Source organism: Spermophilus citellus (genome assembly GCF_964194105.1).
Source record: "Spermophilus citellus genome assembly, chromosome: 9".
In the NCBI taxonomy this organism is placed as follows: Eukaryota; Metazoa; Chordata; class Mammalia; order Rodentia; family Sciuridae; genus Spermophilus; species Spermophilus citellus.
Window position 1 is genome coordinate 116270708 of NC_138191.1, and position 19067 is coordinate 116289774.

General features: G+C 48.3%; 3 protein-coding genes across 3 annotated transcripts; 1 reads left to right on the forward strand and 2 right to left on the reverse strand.

The window, feature by feature from the left end:
• Positions 1-752: 752 nt before the first annotated feature.
• FAM167B (family with sequence similarity 167 member B) lies at positions 753-2411 on the reverse strand. The gene is made up of 2 exons (XM_081307554.1): positions 1999-2411; positions 753-1089 (listed from the first exon to the last, which is right to left on the reverse strand). Exons 1-2 carry the CDS (start codon positions 2254-2256, stop codon positions 859-861), a joined length of 489 nt encoding a protein of 162 aa, XP_081163680.1. The 5' UTR covers positions 2257-2411; the 3' UTR covers positions 753-858.
• A 1604-nt stretch (positions 2412-4015) lies between these two features.
• On the forward strand, positions 4016-12547 carry LOC308655349 (myotubularin-related protein 9-like). Its single transcript, XM_081305420.1, has 10 exons — positions 4016-4287; positions 4465-4573; positions 4808-4933; positions 5049-5222; positions 5693-5919; positions 7391-7552; positions 7721-7862; positions 7944-8164; positions 12016-12167; positions 12238-12547. The coding sequence occupies exons 1-10, from the start codon at positions 4103-4105 to the stop codon at positions 12354-12356; spliced, it is 1617 nt and encodes a 538-aa protein (XP_081161546.1). The 5' UTR covers positions 4016-4102; the 3' UTR covers positions 12357-12547.
• Positions 12548-12604: 57 nt separating this feature from the next.
• On the reverse strand, positions 12605-19058 carry EIF3I (eukaryotic translation initiation factor 3 subunit I). The gene is made up of 11 exons (XM_081305422.1): positions 19018-19058; positions 18831-18923; positions 17668-17755; positions 17310-17375; positions 16162-16311; positions 15942-16069; positions 14566-14676; positions 14380-14469; positions 14016-14089; positions 12906-12998; positions 12605-12782 (listed from the first exon to the last, which is right to left on the reverse strand). The coding sequence occupies exons 1-11, from the start codon at positions 19018-19020 to the stop codon at positions 12701-12703; spliced, it is 978 nt and encodes a 325-aa protein (XP_081161548.1). The 5' UTR covers positions 19021-19058; the 3' UTR covers positions 12605-12700.
• Between the last annotated feature and the right edge of the window lie 9 nt (positions 19059-19067).

The window sequence follows — 19067 nt, forward strand, 5'->3', positions numbered from 1 at the left end:
TGATGCTGTCTGTGTGCACCTCAGCGGTGGAGGGAAGGGGGACAGGAAATGGGTGGGGGGAGGAGGAAGCCTGAGTTGGAAAGTCAAAGAGGGTAAAACAGAAACAAAGGCTGAGAAACACAAAAGTAAAAAAACCAGGGTGATAACAGAGCCCCAGGCCTGGTGCAAGGTCCAGCTGCCCTTGCCAGGTAAACCTGAGCACTTCATAGTCCATCTCTGGGCCTCTGTGCGAGAGTAATCATGTGATGGTAATGTTAACTAATACATCGGCTGGGTATTTACTGTGCACTCCCTCAGTTGAGCCATAGTCAGTTACCTGTCCAATGAGAATTAGCATCTTCATTTTAGAAGAAGACAGATTCAGGGAGTAATTAGGGACCTCCTAAATGTCTAACAAATAAATGGGGGAGCTGGCTTTAAATCCAGGCTTATCAGATTCTGCATTCTTTTTCAGTACTGGGACCAAACCCAGGGCCCGGTGCATGCTAAACAAGTGCTGTCCCACAGAACTACACCGCCAGCCTAGATTTGGCATTCTTCAGTCACCCACTGTACCTAAATCACCTCTTGTGGGTAGGATTTCAAGTTTTTTACCACTTCTGATCATGAGCTGTGGGGAGATGGGGCTGTAATAGTCCTCTCCACCCACAACCACATCTTCTCTTCTCCCTCAAAACCCCTGGTCCCAGTGACTGACAGAGGCCTTGGGCCTAAAAGAAAAACTGCAGAGACCTTGATGGGAGGCAGAGGGCTTTATTGAGGAGATTGGGGTGGGGTCTAAGAGACCTGAATGTGCCCCCACCACACCAGGTGCTGGCCCTCTGGGATACCCCTCCCATCTGTCTTCCCAGGTCACCCTCAGCAGAGGGTGAAACGCCGGGTGCTGATGTTCATACGCGTGAGGCCCAAGTGCCTTAGCGACGGGGCTAGGGCCAGGCCGGCCCCGGGCTCCAGCTCCAGCTCCAGCTCGGCCTCGTCCAGCAGTTCCTGGTGCTGGTGACAAGCTTGGTCCACCTTCAGCCGGTGCAGCTGGGCCCGCAGCCTCAACAGCTGCCCAGCCAGCTGCCGGTCCTGAGCCTGCATTTCCCGCTGCGGCCGAGAGGGGGCGTGAGCCTGCGGGGCCTGCTCCAGTGTCACCTGCCTTTCTTACTTTCTTACTTTCCTGTCAACACTCTGGGCCTTTCTTTGCACTGGTTTGTCCCTGGCTCCCACTCACCCTAGCTTCATCCTTCCCCATCTCTCAGATCTTGCTCCACACGAGGAGTTCTCAGCGCGAAAGAGCCATTATTATGTAAATACAGATGCCTGGGACCCCATCCCAGATAAACTAAGTAAAATCTCCAAGTTGGAGCAGAGCACGGTGGCACATGCCTGTAATCCCAGCGGTTTGGGAGGCTAAGGCAGCCTCAGCAAAAGCAAGGCACTAAGCAACTCAGTGAGACCCTGTCTCTAAATAAAATACAAAAAAGGTCTGGGATGTGGCTCAGTGGCCGAGTGTCCCTGAGTGAAATCCTTGGTAACCCCCCCACCCCCACCCCCCAAAAAAATCTCCAAGTTGGAGCCTGGACACCTTTATATGTGCACATATTGGCTTGACAGCTAATATTCAACACTCTCCTCTTCAGATTCTGCCTACAACATGATCAGTACCTTCTTTTGTATACTTCACTGTATTTCTCTGAGGGCATAGCAGTTCCCAAAGTAGGGGAGGCCATGTCTTTCTCTACCTATAACTGATGGTCCCCCAAGGGCAGGGCTCTCTCCCCTGAGCCACAGGAGATAAGCTCTGTAGATTGATGTAATCCTTCTTCAGCAAGACTTTCCACATAAAATAATAAACAAGGATATTTCTGGCTCCTGAGCCCCAGAGACACAGGAGCTGGCAGTTGCTGGAGTTAGGGGATCTGTTCTCATCCCCTCCCCACACCCATGGTCTTGGGCCCTAAGGAGGATTGGCCTGAAGACCCTATGTAAGGCAATCTAAGCCACCAGACTCACCAGCTCCTGCCGGAGCCACTCAAGCGCAGAGTCCATTGAGTCAAAGCCGCAGATGGCTCCAGGTCCACCGGCCCCAGGTTTGGCTTGGGCCCTGTGCCAGGCCTGGCTCTGGACCCTAGCGGTCCACTCCAGATATGAGGGTCGCCGAGTCTGTAGCTGCAGCTTGGCTGTCAGTGCCTTCAGAGAGTCCAGGCTCTCCTCCTCCTCTTCCTCATCCTCCTCATCCACTGCCTGGAATTTTGGTGGCCCCAGGGACATGGTAGGTTTGCAGTGAGTGACAAGGCAGGGCTGCTGCTCTGGGATGAGGGAAAGGCCTGCAATATGGTTCGGGGAGAGGTGGTAGAAGCTGAGAGTAAAAAGAGTGTGCCAGAGAGTGGGTGACGGTGAATGTTCAAGGTGGGATAGAGAGTCTGAGTGTGCCAGGCTGGGTGAGCATATGGGTGTGTGAAGCTAAGTGTGCAAGGACTGGAATTTTCCTGGAATCCTAACCAGGAGCCACGTGATGCCCATCCGGTGGGGGTAGGAGGAACCCTGCTTTTCTAGTTCTTTAGATGAAATTTATTGTCTTTTCCCAGAAGGAGACTCCCAGTTCCCAGAAAGGAAGTTGCTCCAGGATAAGAAAAGCATCATTCACACCAATCTTGGCTCTCTTCCCAAGACCCAAGACCAGAAGTTGAGAGGGGGAGGAGGTTGACAAGCTGCCCCATCCTCATTCACAGCACTAGCCCATCAGCCAAGGAATAGGGCCCAGAGGCCCCCACCTGGCAGTAAGGAGACCAGGTTGCAGGGCAGGTCCCTATCCCTCTGTGAGCCTCTACTGGGATAGATCAATAACTTCGGGAGTGTTATATATTACAAGTACAGTACTCCTGGCCTGTCATATTTTTTCTTCTTCTCTTTCTTCCTTTTTTTTTTTTTTTTTTTTTTGGTGGTTGGTGTTGGGGATTGAACGCAGAGCTTTGTGTGTACTAGGCAAGTGCTCTACCAGTTAGCTACAGTCCCAGCTCTACCCTAACTTCTGACAGCTTAAATTAGTTTTGTCTATTTGTATACATTCTAGTGATTCTCAAACTTGAGCATGCATTAGAATTACCTGGAAAGCTTCACTCACAAAGTTTCAGATTCAGTATATCTGGAGTGGGACCTGAGAATTTGCGTGTCTATCAAATTCCTACCATAACTGCTGCTGTTGGACTGAAATTTTATAATTTGAACTCTTTATCTGATTCTTGATAGAACAACTCCAATTTTATGGTTTCATTATAGGAGTCCACCTATGATTTCACTTTTTCATTAAAAGAAGGGTTACCTAGTGAATTATTCTTAATCAGATTCAGCATAGTGCAGGCATCAATATGAAATAAAAAAAATTACTTAGGTGGATGGATGGATAGATGATGAATCAGACTGAAAATTCTATGAATAGAATCTTCCTCAGTCACCCCTGCCCCTTAGCACCAAACACATGGCCTCGCTCATTGTCTGGGCAGTAGGCACCTGGGGAAAGGATGAAGCAAAGCGGTGAGTAATAGAGGATCAGCAACAGCTAGAATTGGCCCTTGTCGAGGGCGCCCTCAGGCAGGGACTTCCAGCTGTGGAGCGGGAGGGGCGCCAGCTACACAGCTGCATGTATTTAAGGTGGACCAAGGGATTTCCCCCATCAAGCTTCAGAGGTATGGGAGGAAGTAGGTAGTTCCCAGTTTCACACTTTCCAACCCATCCACCACGGTGCAGAGGAAGAGATGGTTATTTTTCTTTCAAAAGGCAGCAGGGGTGCCAGCACCCCCAAAATAAAAAGCCCCAAATATCGAGTGCCTCTTGAGACCCAAACAAGGGCTTCAGGCAAGATTATTCTCCCCATTTCCCAGATGAGGAAATTTGAGGTTTCCTTAATAGACGTTGGCCGGAGTCCTCACTGACATTGGCAGTAGGAGAAAATGCCTGTGGAACTGTAGGATCCCTTCCTTTGAGGGGCCTCCTTAACAGCTGTCCTGCCGGCGTCGCCAGCTGCCCAGCCAGTTCCTGTCCCTTTTGGAGCCCGCGTTCGCCCCGCCCGACGCTACCAGAGCCTGTCCCGCTGGGCCCCAGGGCCCCCGCTGGTAGAATGGAGTTCTCAGAGCTGATCCGCACCGGCCGGGCCCAAGCCGAGCTACTCCCCGGCCCGGAGGAGCCCCCGCTGCGCGGCACGCTGTGCGTCACCGGCCACCACCTGCTGCTGTCTCCAGGGCCCCCATCGACTGCAGACCTGTGGCTACTGCTGTTGCGTAGTGTCGACTCCATCGAGAAGCGGTGAGACGTGGCTGGGACGTCCCACAAGTTGGGGAGCGCGCGACGCTATGGGGAGAGGGGGAAGGGCCAGCGCACTTGGAGCTGGCGCCCTCCTGCATAACGTCCAATTGTATGAAACTCGTTCTCTTCCCCTGATGGAGGGCGGGGTATACTGAGCCTGGGTCTGTCCACCCCTAGGGTGGCGGGTGACTCCGGCACAATCACCCTACGTTGTAAGGACCTGAGGGTGCTGCAGCTGGATATAGAGGGCGTGGAAGCGACCCTGGACATCGCCCGTTCCATCGAGGTATTCAGGGGACGCACCCGAGGTCCTTAAGCTATCCCTATCCAGTACTGGGGGGAGCAAAAAAGGGGTTACTAGTGAAAAGAGCTCTGTACCCAGTGTTGTCCCGAGGCTCAGCTAAAATGGCATGACATGCAAGATGGCTTGGGGTACAAGGAGTGTTGGGAGTTGAGGAGAGGAGGAGCTGGAATGTACTCAATTGAGATAAATCCTACAGCCCCTGACATTCGTCCCCAGGCGCTGTCCTCTCTGGAATCGGTCATCACCTCCTTTCCGTTCTTCTACCGTCCCAAGGGCCTGAGATTGGGCGACGCCTGGCACTTCCATCCGCCCGAATGCTACTACAAGCGAGTAGCTCGCGAGGTGGGCGCGGTCATGAGGGCCTGGGGATGAGGAAGCACCGGGTCTAGCAGGGGCACGCTGGCTGGGCACTCATTGGGTGCCTTAGACCTAGCCTTCGACCCTCTCTATGCTGCAGACCAACGCGTGGCGGCTGAGCGAGGTGAACCAGGACTTTAGTTTGTGCCCCAGTTACCCTCGTGCGGTAATCGTGCCTCGAGCGGTGGACGACGATGCCCTGGCGCGGAGCGCCCGCTTCCGCCAGGGAGGCCGCTTCCCAGTGCTCTGCTACCACCACGCACCCAGTGGAACCGTGAGCCAGCCCCTCCCCAGGCTCCGCCCTGAGATCCAAAAGCCCTTTTCCGCCCTGGAGGAGCCAATTAGCGTCTGGCTGCTGCCTGGGACTCCTGCCCCGTTCAGGCCCCGCCTCGCTCTGCCTCCAACAAGCCCAGCCTCCTGGAAATCCTGCGATCCGGACTCTGGCCCCGCCCCTCCCACTTTCCTGGATTTCACCTTTCTCGGGTCCCGACCCCAGCCCCTTGAAGCTTAGTTCCTTTGTCAACCCAGATCTGGTGTCTGCTCGTAGGGACCCTCCTACCTCTGGCCTTAGACAGCCATGACCTTCGCAGAGCCCATCTGAAGCCTTGTGAATTCCGCACCTAAGGCCCCAGCGCCACAGTCAGCCTTTTCCTAGTGTAGGCGGCTCCTGAGTGTAGGCCTAGCCGAAAAGGTCCCCAAGCCCAGAGTCCAATTCCTGAACCTGAGATGGGTCCCTGTCCACAGGTTCTGCTACGCTCCAGTCAGCCACTGACTGGTCCCCAGAAGAGGCGCTGCGCTGAGGATGAGGACTTGCTTCGAGCTGTACTGGCAGGGGCTCACCCTGGGGCTCGGGGCTTCATAGTGGACACACGATCGGCCCAGGCTGCTAAACAGGCCCGGATGACTGGAGGGGGCACAGAGGCCAAGGCCGCCTACCCTGGCTGGAAACGACTGCACCGACCCCTGGAGAGGTAGGAGGCCTCCCATCTTCTCCCAGGCTTAGCCACAGAAGATGCTTTGTTGCATAACCATGGTTATAAGCTTAGACTTTATCCTAAAAGCTGTAGGAACCACTGAAAAAGCTAAACAGGGCTGAAAAATCTGTTAGAATTTCTGGTGGGGTTCACTGATGGCGTTAGATTTCCTTCATGAATGTGTGTGTGTGGGAGGGGAAAAAGGGCCAGGGCTCTGGAAGACTCTTAGACCTTTCCTGGAAGCCATCCTGGCAGCTGGCCATCCCCACTTTCACACCCACAAATGAGAGAGCTCATCACTAAGTACCCCAACTCTGTCTGGAAAGAAAATGCACCTCTTTACATTAAGTTGAATTTGGTCTTCCTGGAAAAACCTGCGCGCCCCCCCCCCCCCACACACACACACAGTCCTCCCTGAAGGCTGTACCTGCACAGATATAGATGTATCTGTTGCTTTGGGGAGAGCAGGCTGCTTCCCTATTCATCATGCAAAACTCTTATTAATTTATTCACCCAACATTGAGCATAGGGGCTGCCATGGTGAGCAGCCTAGAGTTGACAGAGCTCAGTAGTAAATGGGCAATTAGAACTCAGTGAAATAAGAAGTAGCAAGAGGAGGCAACCTTAGTAATTTGAAAGTTTCCCTGAGAACAGGATGCTTTTGGTGAGACCTGAAAGAGGCAGAGGAGTTAGGAGGGAGAAGGTCATTTCAGGTAGAGGGAACTGAAGAGAGAAGGAACTGCAAAGAGAGCCTGGTCATTTGTCCTATTGGGGAGCTGCAAGCAACTTCATGGTGGTAGAAGTGTAGGGTAGGAAGTGGGAGAGATGCTGCTAAAGGGAGAATGGGGTCTAGAGAAAAACCATGAAAAACTTGAACACCATGGTTATGAATTTAGACTTTATCCTCAAGCCAGTGGGAATCCACTGAAGATGTTGAAGAGGGCGGAAAAATCTGTTAAATTTTCTGGTAGAGGGCCACTGATGGCATTAGATTTTCTGGTGTGTGTGTGGGGGGGTCACTGGTGGCCTTGAGCAGAGTGGTGTCTAGAGGTAGGAGCAGGTGCAGAATCCAGAAAGTACTGTTTCTTTCATTGGATGGGGATTCCCCAAGGAGAACTGTGTTGTTTTCATCAGATTGGGTTACTTCAAGGATAACTGGGGGTTTCCTGGGGTATTGTGATACAGTGGTTCCCTCCAACAGACTAGCGCTCCCCTAAGAGTCTTAGTTTGCCCTCTAAGATGGAGGGTTTCTCAAAGATATGACCTAATTTTCATGAGATTAGGGCTCTTCCATGGGTTTTATACCCCATGAGACTGGGCTCCCCAAAGGGTTCTATGCCCCTCTTATCAAATGGGCTCCTCAGAAAGTTCTATTTCCCTCCCTCATTGGGATGAAGCACTTGCTTCCAATCTGGGCTCACCCAGAGCTTGGACTGGGGAAAGGATGACCAGATTCCCTTTTGCCTAGGGGACGGGCTCTCCAGGAGAGCTTTGTGCGCCTAGTAGAGGCTTGTGGGGACCCGGAGCAAAGCATGGACCGCTGGCTTAGTCGGCTAGAGGGCTGCCGCTGGCTGGCACATGTGAAGGAGGCACTGAGCACTGCCTGCCTGGCAGCCCAAGGAATGGAAAGGTAAAGTTCCTACCCTGTGAGACAGAATGGATATGGTGGGATGAGCAGGGCTCTCAAATCCATGATTCATAAGGAAGTACAGTCTAGAACTGGGCACAGCCTATTCCTGGTCTTGCCACCCCAGGCAGGGAAAAAGTTGCCATTGTTCATGGGCCCTTCCCATGATAGGGAAGGAGCCTGCATCCTGGTACATGGGGCTGAAGGCAGAGATAGCACTCTGCTTGTGACTTCACTGGCCCAACTCATCTTGGACCCCTTGAGCCGGACCATAACTGGATTCCAGGAACTGGTGGAACGGGAGTGGATCCAGGTAGGTGGCCACCCTGTCCCAGCCCTGCCCCTCCCTCCAGAAACCCTGCTTCCCTTGACCATGGCTCTGCCCCCTCCCCAGGCTGGCCACCCCTTCCAGTTGCGCTGTGCCCACTCGGCCTTCTCCCATGCCCGCCCCAAGCACGAGGCACCCACCTTTCTCCTCTTCCTGGATTGCGTGTGGCAGCTGGGCCGCCAGTTCCCACTGTCGCTGGAGTTTGGGGAGGGGCTGCTGTTGGCACTGTTTGAACACGCCTATGCCTCCCCTTTTGGCACCTTCCTCTGCAACAGTGAAAAGGAGAGGTGAGCTAATCGCGTGTTAAGGTGGGTCGGGGCAGATGCCTGTTGCTTTCTTAGAGGGCATCTTTCCCTTTCAATGAGTTTTTCTTTTAGGAAAACTCTTTGTGGCCTTCCCTTCTTCCCTCCTAATCTCACACTTCCCTCTAACATCTGCAAACCCAAAGATAGACGAATCTAAGACCAACCCTTCACATCTACCCATTCTGTTTTTTTTTTTTTTTTTAATATTTATTTTTAGTTTTCGGCGGACACAACATCTTTGTTGGTATGTGGTGCTGAGGATCGAACCCGGGCCACACGCATACCAGGCGAGCGCGCTACCGCTTGAGCCACATCCCCAGCCCCTACCCATTCTGTTTATTGCCAAGAACAAGTGCACTCCTGCCATGGGACTGTACTAAGTTTCAGTTAGATAGAAACAAAAAGTTCTGGGGTACTATTGCACAGTAGAATGAATAACAATAATAATAACAAGCTGTATATTTAGGAAAGTCAGGAGGAGAGGACTGGAGAGGTAGCTCAGTGGTAGAGTACTTGTCTAGTACACAAGGAAAAAAAAAAAAAAGCTGGAAGAGGAAAAAAGTATTTTGAAAGTTTTCACCATAAAGAAATGATAAGTGGCTGAGGACAGTGGCTAGGCAGGCCTGTAATCCCAGTGACTCAGGATGCTGAGGCAGGAGGATTGCAAGTTTGAGGCCAGCTTCAGCAACTTAGCTGAAACGAGACCCTCAAAAGAAAAATTAAAAGGGCTGTGGATTTGGCCCAGTGGTCAAACACCTGTGGGTTCAATCCCCAGTACCAAAAAGAAAGAAAGAAAGAAAGAAATGGTAAATGTGTAAGGCAGCGAATATTTAACTTGATTAAAATATTACATAATGTTTACATGTATTGAAATATCACATTACCCTATAACATTTACAACTTTTGTTTTTATGTATCAGTTAAAAATAAAATTAAAATAAATTGAGGGGCCTGGAGCAGTGGCACACATCTGTAATCCCAGCGGCTCAGGAGGCTGAGGCAGGAGGATCACAAATTCAAAGCCAGTTTACATAATGTAGTGAGACCCTAAGTAAATTAGCTAGACCCTGTCTCAAAATAAAAAAGGGTTGGGAATGTTGTTCAATGGTTCAGTGCCCCTAGGTTCAATCCCCTGCCAACCCCACAACCCCCCAAAAAAAGAAAAGAAAATGAGGACTAAAGGGGAAAGTGTTTTTGTTTTGGTACTGGGGATTGAATGGGGGGGGGTGCTTTACCACTGAGCTTTTTTTATTTTTTATTTTGAGACAGAGTCTTGCTAAATTGCTGAATCTGGCCTCAAATTTGTGATCCTCCTGCATCAACTCCCTGAGTTGCTGGGATTACAGGCCTGCATCAGTGCACTCAGCAAAAAGATTTTGCAGAAATAAATGATTGCTGGGGCCTCTGTTAACTTTGCAAAGTAGATTCTAGTGGAACCCTAGAATAGAGGTTGAAAGTGGACTTAAATTATTCAGGCTCTAATTCCAGCGCCACCACTCACCTGCTGAGTGATCATGAGCAAACCTCTTTGAATCTTTGTTTCCTCATCAGTAGCACAGAGAGGATAACAGTAGCTGTAATCCATAGAGGGGCTGTGAGGATTAACTGAGTTGAAGCATGGAGTGTTTAGCACAGTGCCTGGCACATAGTAGGCACACAAAAGTGGTAACTTTTATCATTGGTCAGCTTCTTGCATCCCAATCAGCTCTATAAGCCCTTTGTCTAATCAATGAGAGAGGGAGGAGGGAGTTTCTCAAGGTGGAGATAATATTTAGTCATCTTCACCCACATCCTAGCTTGTTTTACTAACTCCACTCATGATTCATCCAGGTTAGAAACTGTTATCTTTATCTCCCTTTCCCCATCCCTCATCTTTAGCCTTTCTCCTAAACATTTAGCTTGTTTCTTTCTTGCCAGAGGTCCTTCCCATTACCCTTATCCAGACTCATTTCTTTCCATCTGGAATATTCAGCAGCCTTCCTACGATTCCCCTGCCTCCACTTTTATCAGGTTTTTTTTTTTTTTTTTTTTTGGTACCAGGAATTGAACTCAGGGACACTTGACCACTGAGCCACATCCCCAGCCCTGTTTTTATTTATTTATTTATTTATTTATTTATTTATTTATTTATTTATTTATTTATTTAATTTAATTGTATTTAGAGACAGGGTCTGGCTGAACGGCTTAATGCCTCACTTTTGCTAAGGCTGGCTTTGAACTTTTGATCCTCCTGCCTCAGCCTCCTAAGCTGCTGGGATCATAGGCATTTGCCACCACAGCTGACACTTTCGTTAGTTTTTAAACAACTCATTAGACCTACAAGTATTTTCATTGGTTCATTTTCCACTTCTTCCTTGGTTCATGCAGCACCCCCTGCACCCCTGCCAAGTTTTAACAAAATGCCTGAGAGATGGGCTGGGGCTGTAGCTCACTGGCAAAGCACTTGCCTAGCATGTGTGAGGCACTGGGTTCGATCCTCAGCACTACACATAAAAATTAACAAATAAAAAGAATGCATTCTGGGGCTGGGGATGTGGCTCAAGCCGTAACGTGCTTGCCTGGCATGCGCATGGCACTGGGTTCGATCCTCAGCACCACATAAAGATAAAATAAAGATGTTGTGTCCACAGAAAACTGAAAAATAAATAAATAAATAAATAAATAAATATATATATATATATATATATATATATATATAAAGAATGCATTCTGTCCATCTACAACTACAAAAAAATAAAAAAAAAATACCTGAGATAAAAACTTAGATAAATTTTGGGTTGGGGTTGGGGTTCAGTGGTACAGTGCTTACCTAGCACATAGGAGGCACTGGGTTCAATCCTCAGCACCACATAAAAATAAATAAAATAAAGGTATTGTGTCCATCTACAACCAAAAAATATTATATATATAAATTATAGATATAATTATATACATATATATATATAAAGCTTTTATTTTGGCTCAGTTTTGGAAATATATAACATGTATGTTTGTATGTATGTATGTGTGTGTGTATATATATATATATATATATACACACACACATACACACACACACACACACACACACACACACACAGAGACATCTATAAAACTTTTATTTTGGCTCAATTTTGGCAGGGTTTTGGTCCATGATTGGTTGGTCTGGTTGCTTTTGGTCCTGAGTGTATGGCAGAGGAAAACCACTCACCTCATCTCATCTCATGGCCAGGACTCAGTAAAGAACAAAGGGGCTCGGGTCCCACTATAACCTTCAAAGACATGCCCACAATGACCTGAAGACTTCCCACTAGGCCCCACTTCTTAGTTTCTGTCACCTCTCAAGAACATTAAGGTGGGAACCTAGAACTTTAGCATATAGGCCTTTAAGGGAAATTCCAGACCCAAACCATACATAGCATGTCTTTGTAGATGTGAACTTCTAGTCTTCTAGTGATACTCAGCTCAAAGTAGCACACTTGTAGATGGACACACAATATCTTTGTTTATTTATTTTATATGGGGTGCTGAGGATCAAACCAGTGCCTCACATGTGCTATAGGTAATTGCTCTGCCACTGAGCTACAGCCCCAGGCCCTCAAGTAACATATTTTTAATTAGCCTTCCCTAACAATTAGGCAAAACTAAATTGGTTTCTCCCTCTAAACAGAACTCCTTCATAGGGTTTTGTCTTGTTCCTGTTTTATTCTAGAGTCCAATAGATCTATCAAAATAATTTGCAGAAAAAGGTGAGGTAAATCACTGCCCCAGAGTAACTGTCACCATACTAACCAGGGTTGTACCCCCAGAATCCCAGAGGGCACAGCTGGAACTCACTCTCTCATTCTCTACAGATGCCTCTGTGAAGTGAGGACTCGAACACACTCCCTGTGGTCTGGGCTCAACCAGCTAAAGGAACAACGAAAACTCCGGAACCCACTCTATGTGCTCAATCCCTTGGCCATTTGGCCTTCTGTGGAGCCCCAGAGCCTGCGGCTATGGCAAGGTGACTGCTCCCCTCCCCTGGGTAGTTAGCTTCTCTTTTTAGCTTCCTTACCTGTCTTCCTCTTCCTCAGGCCTGTTTCTGCGCTGGACCCGCCCACCTGAGTCTTCAGAAGTAGCATGGGAGAAGGTGTGGCAAATAGTGACAGAAAGGGAGAAGACAGAAGGCTCTCAGCCCACAGCTTCTACTTGAGCCCCTAACCTAAGTGATGACTTCTTGAATAGTGGTGAAGTGTCCCTGAAACCTTTCCAGGCCCCCCAGGACCTCTGACTTTGGATGAGCATGCCTACAACCTAGGCCAGCCCAGAATACTGAAGTCCTAATTTCCAAGTGTCTGAAGTATAGGGAAAAGGCCTAAATAATAAAGGTGTTCATGATTGGCATCAGTTTGCTGAGGTATTAGTGAGGAGGGAAAATGATGAGACAGACCCCACAAAATGTCTAAACAGAAACCATTTATTACCAAACTAATTTATTTCTCAGAGTCCAAAACTTTCTGTAAGCAGCCTCCCTGGCCTGGATGAAGATCCAGCTTCTTAAGCTTCAAACTCAAATTCGAAATACTGTGGGTCGAAGTAGTGGATGCGGACATATCCATCTTCACCACCGCTGCTATAGCTGGAAAAAGATGGGCAAGGTCCAGTCAAATGGTTGTGGCAGAGGCAGGCCTGTGGGGCCTGGCATGGAAAGTGGGTGGAGACCCAACCCAGGCTAAGTTCACTCCCTTCACTGAGGCCCTACCTCTTGCCATCAGGATGGAAGGCAACACTGTTGATAGGTCCAAAGTGGCCCTTGACTCTTCCAAACTCTTCTTCAAAGGCCAAATGGAAGAACCTGGAGGAAAGAAAGGGGAAAGGAGAGATTCCATTAATTCATTCTTCACCTCCTTCCAAAACCCATCTAAGGCAGCATTCCCCAAAATACAAACTTTATAAAAAAAAGTTAATAAAGCAGGGAGATTACAGTAAGTGAAAATGAATAAACAAAGTAAGATGAAGTCAGGGGAAGAAGGGACCCAAATGTCTGCCTGAACATAGCTAAAACTTAATGAGTGCTTATTATTGCTGGACAATGCTGTAACAAATATTGGCTCATTTATTTAATCAGCAAAATTTCAAGAAATATATTATTACTGTCCCATTATATGTCCAAAAAGCATAGCTGGGTGCAGTGTTGCAATCCCAGAGACTTGGGAGGCTGAGGTAGGAGCATTGCAAGCTGGAGACCAGCCTGCACCAGTGATGGTGCAGGCTTGTAATCCCAAAAGCATGGGAGGCTGAGGCAGGAGGATCACAAGTTCAAAGCCAGCTTCAGCAACTTAGCAAGGCCCTAAGCAACTTAGCGAAACCCTATCTCAAAAAAAAAAAAAAAAAAAAAAAAGGGCTGGGGATGGGCTCTGAAGTTAAGTGCCACTAGATTCAATCCCTGGTATGGTGGGGGGAGGGGTGGCTCAGTGGTTAAGTGACCCTGGGTTCAATCCCTGGTTAAAAAAAAAAAAAAAAAGCATGGGCACAGAGAAATATAATGGTATGCATAATGGTATGTCTGTCAAATTCATGATTTATTTATTTTTGGTACTAGGAATTGAACGCAGGGGCACTTAATCACTGAGTTATATCACCAACCCTTTTTATTTTTTTATTTAGAGACAAGTTGCTTGGAGCCTCACTAAGTCACTGAGGCTACAGGTGCAAGGCCCTGGGTTCGATCCAGCACCACATAAAAATAAGTAAATAAAATAAAGGCATTGTGTCCAACTACACCTAAAAAAATAAACATTAAAACAAAAACAAAACAAAACAAAAAATACTGCACATGGTTTCCATTTGGAAGAAGGCCCCTCCCCTTTACCTGGCCTCAAACTTGCCAATCCTGGTGGAGGTTGTGGTTACATCCATGGCTTCCTGACCACCACCCAGCACCACCTAAAGGCAAGAAGAAAGTCCACATGGGCCCAAAGGGCAGATGGGTCTATTTTTTTTTTTCCTCCTGTCCTGTAAGTTCTTAACCTCTCTCATATCACAACAGGGGGATGCCAGGGGCAGGGATAAGTAGACCCTTCAGCTGCCCAGTCCCCTGTGGCTACTCAGATGTTCAGCTTTATTTATTACTGCTCCTCCTCTCTGCTTGACACCATATTTGTAGCCTACTTGTCAAACAAACATCCTGATCCAAGAAGCTTTCTGAGACTTGGCCTGAGTTGGGGTTCCCTTACATGGTCATAGTTGGGAGACAAGGCAGCTGAATTGACAGGACGTTCTGTCCGGAAAGTCTTCTGATGTTCAAGGGTTGTAGAGTCAAAGAGCTGGAGAGACAAGGCAAGGAGAAATATATAAAAAGTCCTTCTTGGGGGCAGCCAAAGGATGGGTACAGTCCTACCAGATCTCTTGCCCAGGCTTACCTTGGCTGTGTTGTCTTTGGATGCCGTGACAAACATGGTCATGTCCCTGGATAACTGGATATCATTGATCTGCCGGGAGTGCTCCTTAACATTCACCAATACATCTCCGGACTGAGGAAGGAGGAACTATGAGACTGACCAGCTCTGATTCTTACTAGCCCACTATTCCTCAGAAACCAATACAACCTGGACTTTCCCCTTTATTCATTCCCTCAACCTAATCAGTTACCCCTAAATCTCTTTCTTTCTATACCAGGGATTGAACCACTGAGCTATGTCCCCAGCCCTTTTTGTAATAGGGTCTCACTAAGTTGCTAAGACTGGCCTCAAACTTGCAGTCCTTCTGCCTCAGTCTCCCAAACTGCTGGGATTACAGGTGTGTAAAGCAATGCCTAACTGCTGCTGCAGCCTTTTTTTTTTTTTTTTTGGGGGGGGGGTACAGGGGATTGAATCCAGGTCACTCTACCCCTGAACTACAACTAGCTCGTTACTTTTTATTTTGGAGAGGTCTCACTAAATCGCCCAAGTTGGCCTTAAATTTGGGATCCTCCTACCTCAGCACCCCGAATCACTGGGATGATAGGCATAAAGCACTGTATCAAATATCAATAACCCTTTAAAGATTCCCTACTGTCTAGAGGAAAATCAACTCCTTACCTCTAGACACAGTGGACCTTAAAAATATAGGCCCTGTCCAGTTCTCCTACACCACTGATTCCCTAAGAATCCATGTACTTCCTTAACTCTGGGCCTTTGTTCTTGCCACTTCTTTTGTCTTTGGAATAGTCTATGCTTCCTGTTTGAAGTTCCTCTTATTCTTCACAAGGTAGTGTATGTGCCACCTCCTCTGTGACACAGTGCACCTTCCATACTTGGTTGAAACCTTTATGATGGCACAATTCAATCTAACTCATATGCCAGATGATTGCAAGTTTCTGTCCCCCTGGAGTAGAGACAATGACTGACTCACTTCTTTGCCTAGGAGCCTAGCATAGGGCCTAGCTCTGTGGCGACAGGAAAATACTTATTTGTCATCATTATTAACATGTCCTGAGTACTCTGACAACTTTTTCAAAACCTGATGTAATTTGATCCTTGAGATATTTAAGATAAACAGACTCAGGGAAATTATGTAAATTGCCCAAGACTACCCAACTAGAAAGTGATGAATTCTATATCTGTATCCAGCCCTTGCTCTTAATCATTGTGCTAACCTCCTCTTTTTTTGGGGGGGGGGTGTGGGGGGGTGCTGGGGATTAAACCCAGGGTCTTGTGCGTGCAAGGCAAGCACTCTACCAACTGAGCCATATCCCTAGCCCTGACCTCCTCTTGTAAGAAATCATTCTGGTGGGCTCAGGCTCCACTTGACCTCTTACCTTGGCACTATACTGGTTGAGCTCTCCACTTTCATGGCCTGCAATGATGCACTCTCCCAGAGGTCCCCAAACTGCACTGGTGATCTTGGAGTCATTGCAAGGGATCTTCATGTAGGGCTCATTGTTGTCTGTAGGGGGCAGCAGATGTCCAGCTCCAGCCTCAGGAGCTGGCCTTTCACCTCCAACCAACCCAGGCCCCCAGCTGAGCCCCAGCCCTCACCAATCTGGCTTGGATCCCGCAGGTCAAAGAAGCTCACAAAGCACTGATAGCCCATCTGCTTGTCCGTGGAGAACATGATGATGTTGCCCCCAAAGTCAAAACCACAGGTGCGGACGGCTGAGTTGGTCTTGAGTAGGGCCAGCTGCTTCCCTGGAGAGAGACAGGATCTGGGCTACAACTTGTCCATTATCACTGCAGGGAGGACTGTCTATCGTCTGCCTGCCTGTCATCACGCCTCACTGTTGCTCCTGCTCTGGTGACCCTAGCTTACTGCTCTCTTCTTCACTGCTGTGCTTTTGTTCAAATCTTTACACTTGTTCCTTACATACCCTGCTAACGTGGCACTGCTCATAATGGTTTATAGTCTATCTGTCTCCCCCACAAACTTTGCTACTCCACAGAATGGACCTGGTCTGATTCTCTGGGTGTCCCTAGTGCCCAGCATAGAACTAGATGCCAGTATATACATATACTGAAGCTGGACCCTTCACCGCAACCCCAGCCCTGGGCCCAGCTCTTACCTATCTGGCTTGGATAACTTAAATATGAATGAGTTGAATATGCTCCTCTATCTTCAGGGTCAGCTTTCCCACTGCTCCAGGACCCTGCTAAAACTAACCAGACTGCTACTCTTCCCTGCAATGGTCTCTGCAGCAGGCCAAATTCCTCCCAAGCTAAGCTCCTGAATTTGGCACCCAAGGACTCTTTTGGCCTAACCTGCTTCTCTAGCCTCATCTTCTCTCCTGCCTATCTATTCCACTCCCCCAAAACAGGACATCAACCAGATCAAATGACACAACAGTCTCCATGCTTTCATTCCTGCAGGTGCCAAAGTGATGTTGTCTTTCTCTTCCTTTAAGCCCCAGCTCACATGTCACTTACCTTGGGAGACCCTTGCAGGGCTGCTCCCACCCTTGCTCTAGGAAGTCAGCTGCTCCCCTTGGCCTTCCACAGTAGTTTGTTTCCTCTCTCATGGATTATTACATTGCTGTAATACTTCTTGCTCCTCTACCTTTTTTATTGTTTTATTCTCTAGACTGGGAACCATCTCTAGATTTATTTTGCATTCTCCTAGAATCTCTGTTTACTTACAGAGGTACACTAAAGGTGGTCATTTTTTGCTGAAAGAGTAAATGACTGAAGCTTACCTGTTTCACAGTCCCAGAGACGACAGCTGTTGTCAGCTGAGCCAGTGAGGACATGTTTGGTGTCCCCTGAAGAGGATGTTAAGAAACTTGACTGAGTTTACCAGAGCCCTTGGGAAGCCAACCGAATCATCTCCCAGTTCAGTCCCAAAGAGCTTTTCTTCCTCTTAACTCAGGGCACTCTAACCTCCTCATCCAGAAGTGGAACTTGTCCTGAATGTTTCCCCAACCAGTGAAGAGACTGGGAGTAGGAGGTTATTATTCTGCAGACCCACACCAGCATCCCAAACTCCCACCTTCAACTCAGCAACTCTTCTGCTGACAGAGCCTGGAGCACAGCCTCAGAGTAAAACAAGGATACAGTCAGCATCTACACACCACACAGCACCAGTATGGCCCATGTAGGTGCCCAGTCTCTCCCCGTTCACAGAGTACCATACATTGACAATCTGGAGGAGCCAAATGACAGGATGGTTCACACCCCAGGAGTAGCAATGGCCGCCTATTTTGCCCCAGGAACCCTCCTCAATCTCTAGCCTGATTTCTTGGGCAAGAAAGTGGTAAAATTCCTAGATTCTCCTCCCTATCCGAATGTAAATAGCAGGGGAGTCAAATTTGCAAAAGCATCCTTATTTGCTGGGCCTGTCCTCTCCTGGATTCAGAATCTCTTATAAGAATAAAAGATTAGTTTGTACTCCAGTCCAAATAAAAAGTAGCTCTGGTGATCTGTCCAAGTGGGAGGAATTTGTAGTAGGGAAGTCTGGATTCCAGTGCCTGCTCTGTCACTATCTCATGGTATGATCTCAAATACGGTGCTTCATCCCTCTTAACTTCAGCTTCTCCATCTTTTTTAAAATAGTCAGAACAATAATGCCTTCTTTAAAGGGGAGGCTCCAATGAAATGATGTCTATGGAACTTATATGAAAGTGATAATATTAATTAGGTACTCCTATACCCGAAGAACTGTGCCAAGCTCTTTATGAGAACGATCTCATCTGGTTAAGGAGGTACTATAAGTCCCCATATATGTATTTTTTTCTTTTCTTTTTTTGGAACGGGAGGGGTGTGTGAACCCTGGGCTTCCCATAAGGGAGACCCGTGTCTTTTTAAAATTTCTTCTTCTTCTTCGTTTATTTTCGTGATACTGGGGATTGAAGCCAGGGCCTTGTTATGCTAAGCACTAATTCTACCACTGAGATACATTCCATGATTCTTTGTCCTACTGGACGTGACTTGTTCTATCAAGTTGATCCTTGTCCCTGTTCCCCATCCACAGTGGTCTCTTGTTTTTCTTCTCCCCAGTTATTCATCTCTACCAAGAGTCGAATTCCTTCCTACCTTCCTAGATAGAATGCCCTCATCAACCTACCCCGGGATGGCATCTCCCTACTTTTTAGAATGGGACGTTCTTAGGTTCCCGTCTGGCAGTAAAACTGGATCGTCCACCCAGGGTCCGGGCAGAAGGAACTCGCCCTTGGGGGGGCCCCTCCGCCTGTCCCGCCCGCCCGGACGCTGGCTCTCACAGGGTCCTTGGCCACGGTGAAGAGGAGGTCTCCCTCGCGGTTATACTTAATCTGCGTAATGGACCGCTCATGGCCCTGCAGCAGGATCGGCTTCTGTAGGGACAGGACAAGAGTGTCAGCGCCCGGAACCGGACCTCTTCCGGGCCCGGGACCCCCACCACAACACCCCCAACTCCGCGGAACTCACCATCTCGGCGGTGAAGCGACGAGAGCGAGGCGTGAGCAGGACCGGAAGAG

Bases quoted from the DNA above. Each gene is read 5' to 3' on its own strand.
- FAM167B (XM_081307554.1), bottom strand. From the start codon at position 2,256: ATGTCCCTGGGGCCACCAAAATTCCAGGCAGTGGATGAGGAGGATGAG. The intron at 1,090-1,998 runs GTGAGTCTGGTG...TCTCGGCCGCAG, and splicing joins AGTGGCTCCGGCAGGAGCTG to CGGGAAATGCAGGCTCAGGA.
- LOC308655349 (XM_081305420.1), top strand. From the start codon at position 4,103: ATGGAGTTCTCAGAGCTGATCCGCACCGGCCGGGCCCAAGCCGAGCTA. The intron at 4,288-4,464 runs GTGAGACGTGGC...GTCCACCCCTAG, and splicing joins GTCGACTCCATCGAGAAGCG to GGTGGCGGGTGACTCCGGCA. The intron at 8,165-12,015 runs GTGAGCTAATCG...CATTCTCTACAG, and splicing joins TGCAACAGTGAAAAGGAGAG to ATGCCTCTGTGAAGTGAGGA.
- EIF3I (XM_081305422.1), bottom strand. The intron at 17,756-18,830 runs GTGAGAGCCAGC...TGGCTCCTCCAG, and splicing joins TCACCGTGGCCAAGGACCCT to ATTGTCAATGTATGGTACTC. The intron at 16,070-16,161 runs GTGAGGGCTGGG...TGCCCCCTACAG, and splicing joins GCGGGATCCAAGCCAGATTG to ACAACAATGAGCCCTACATG.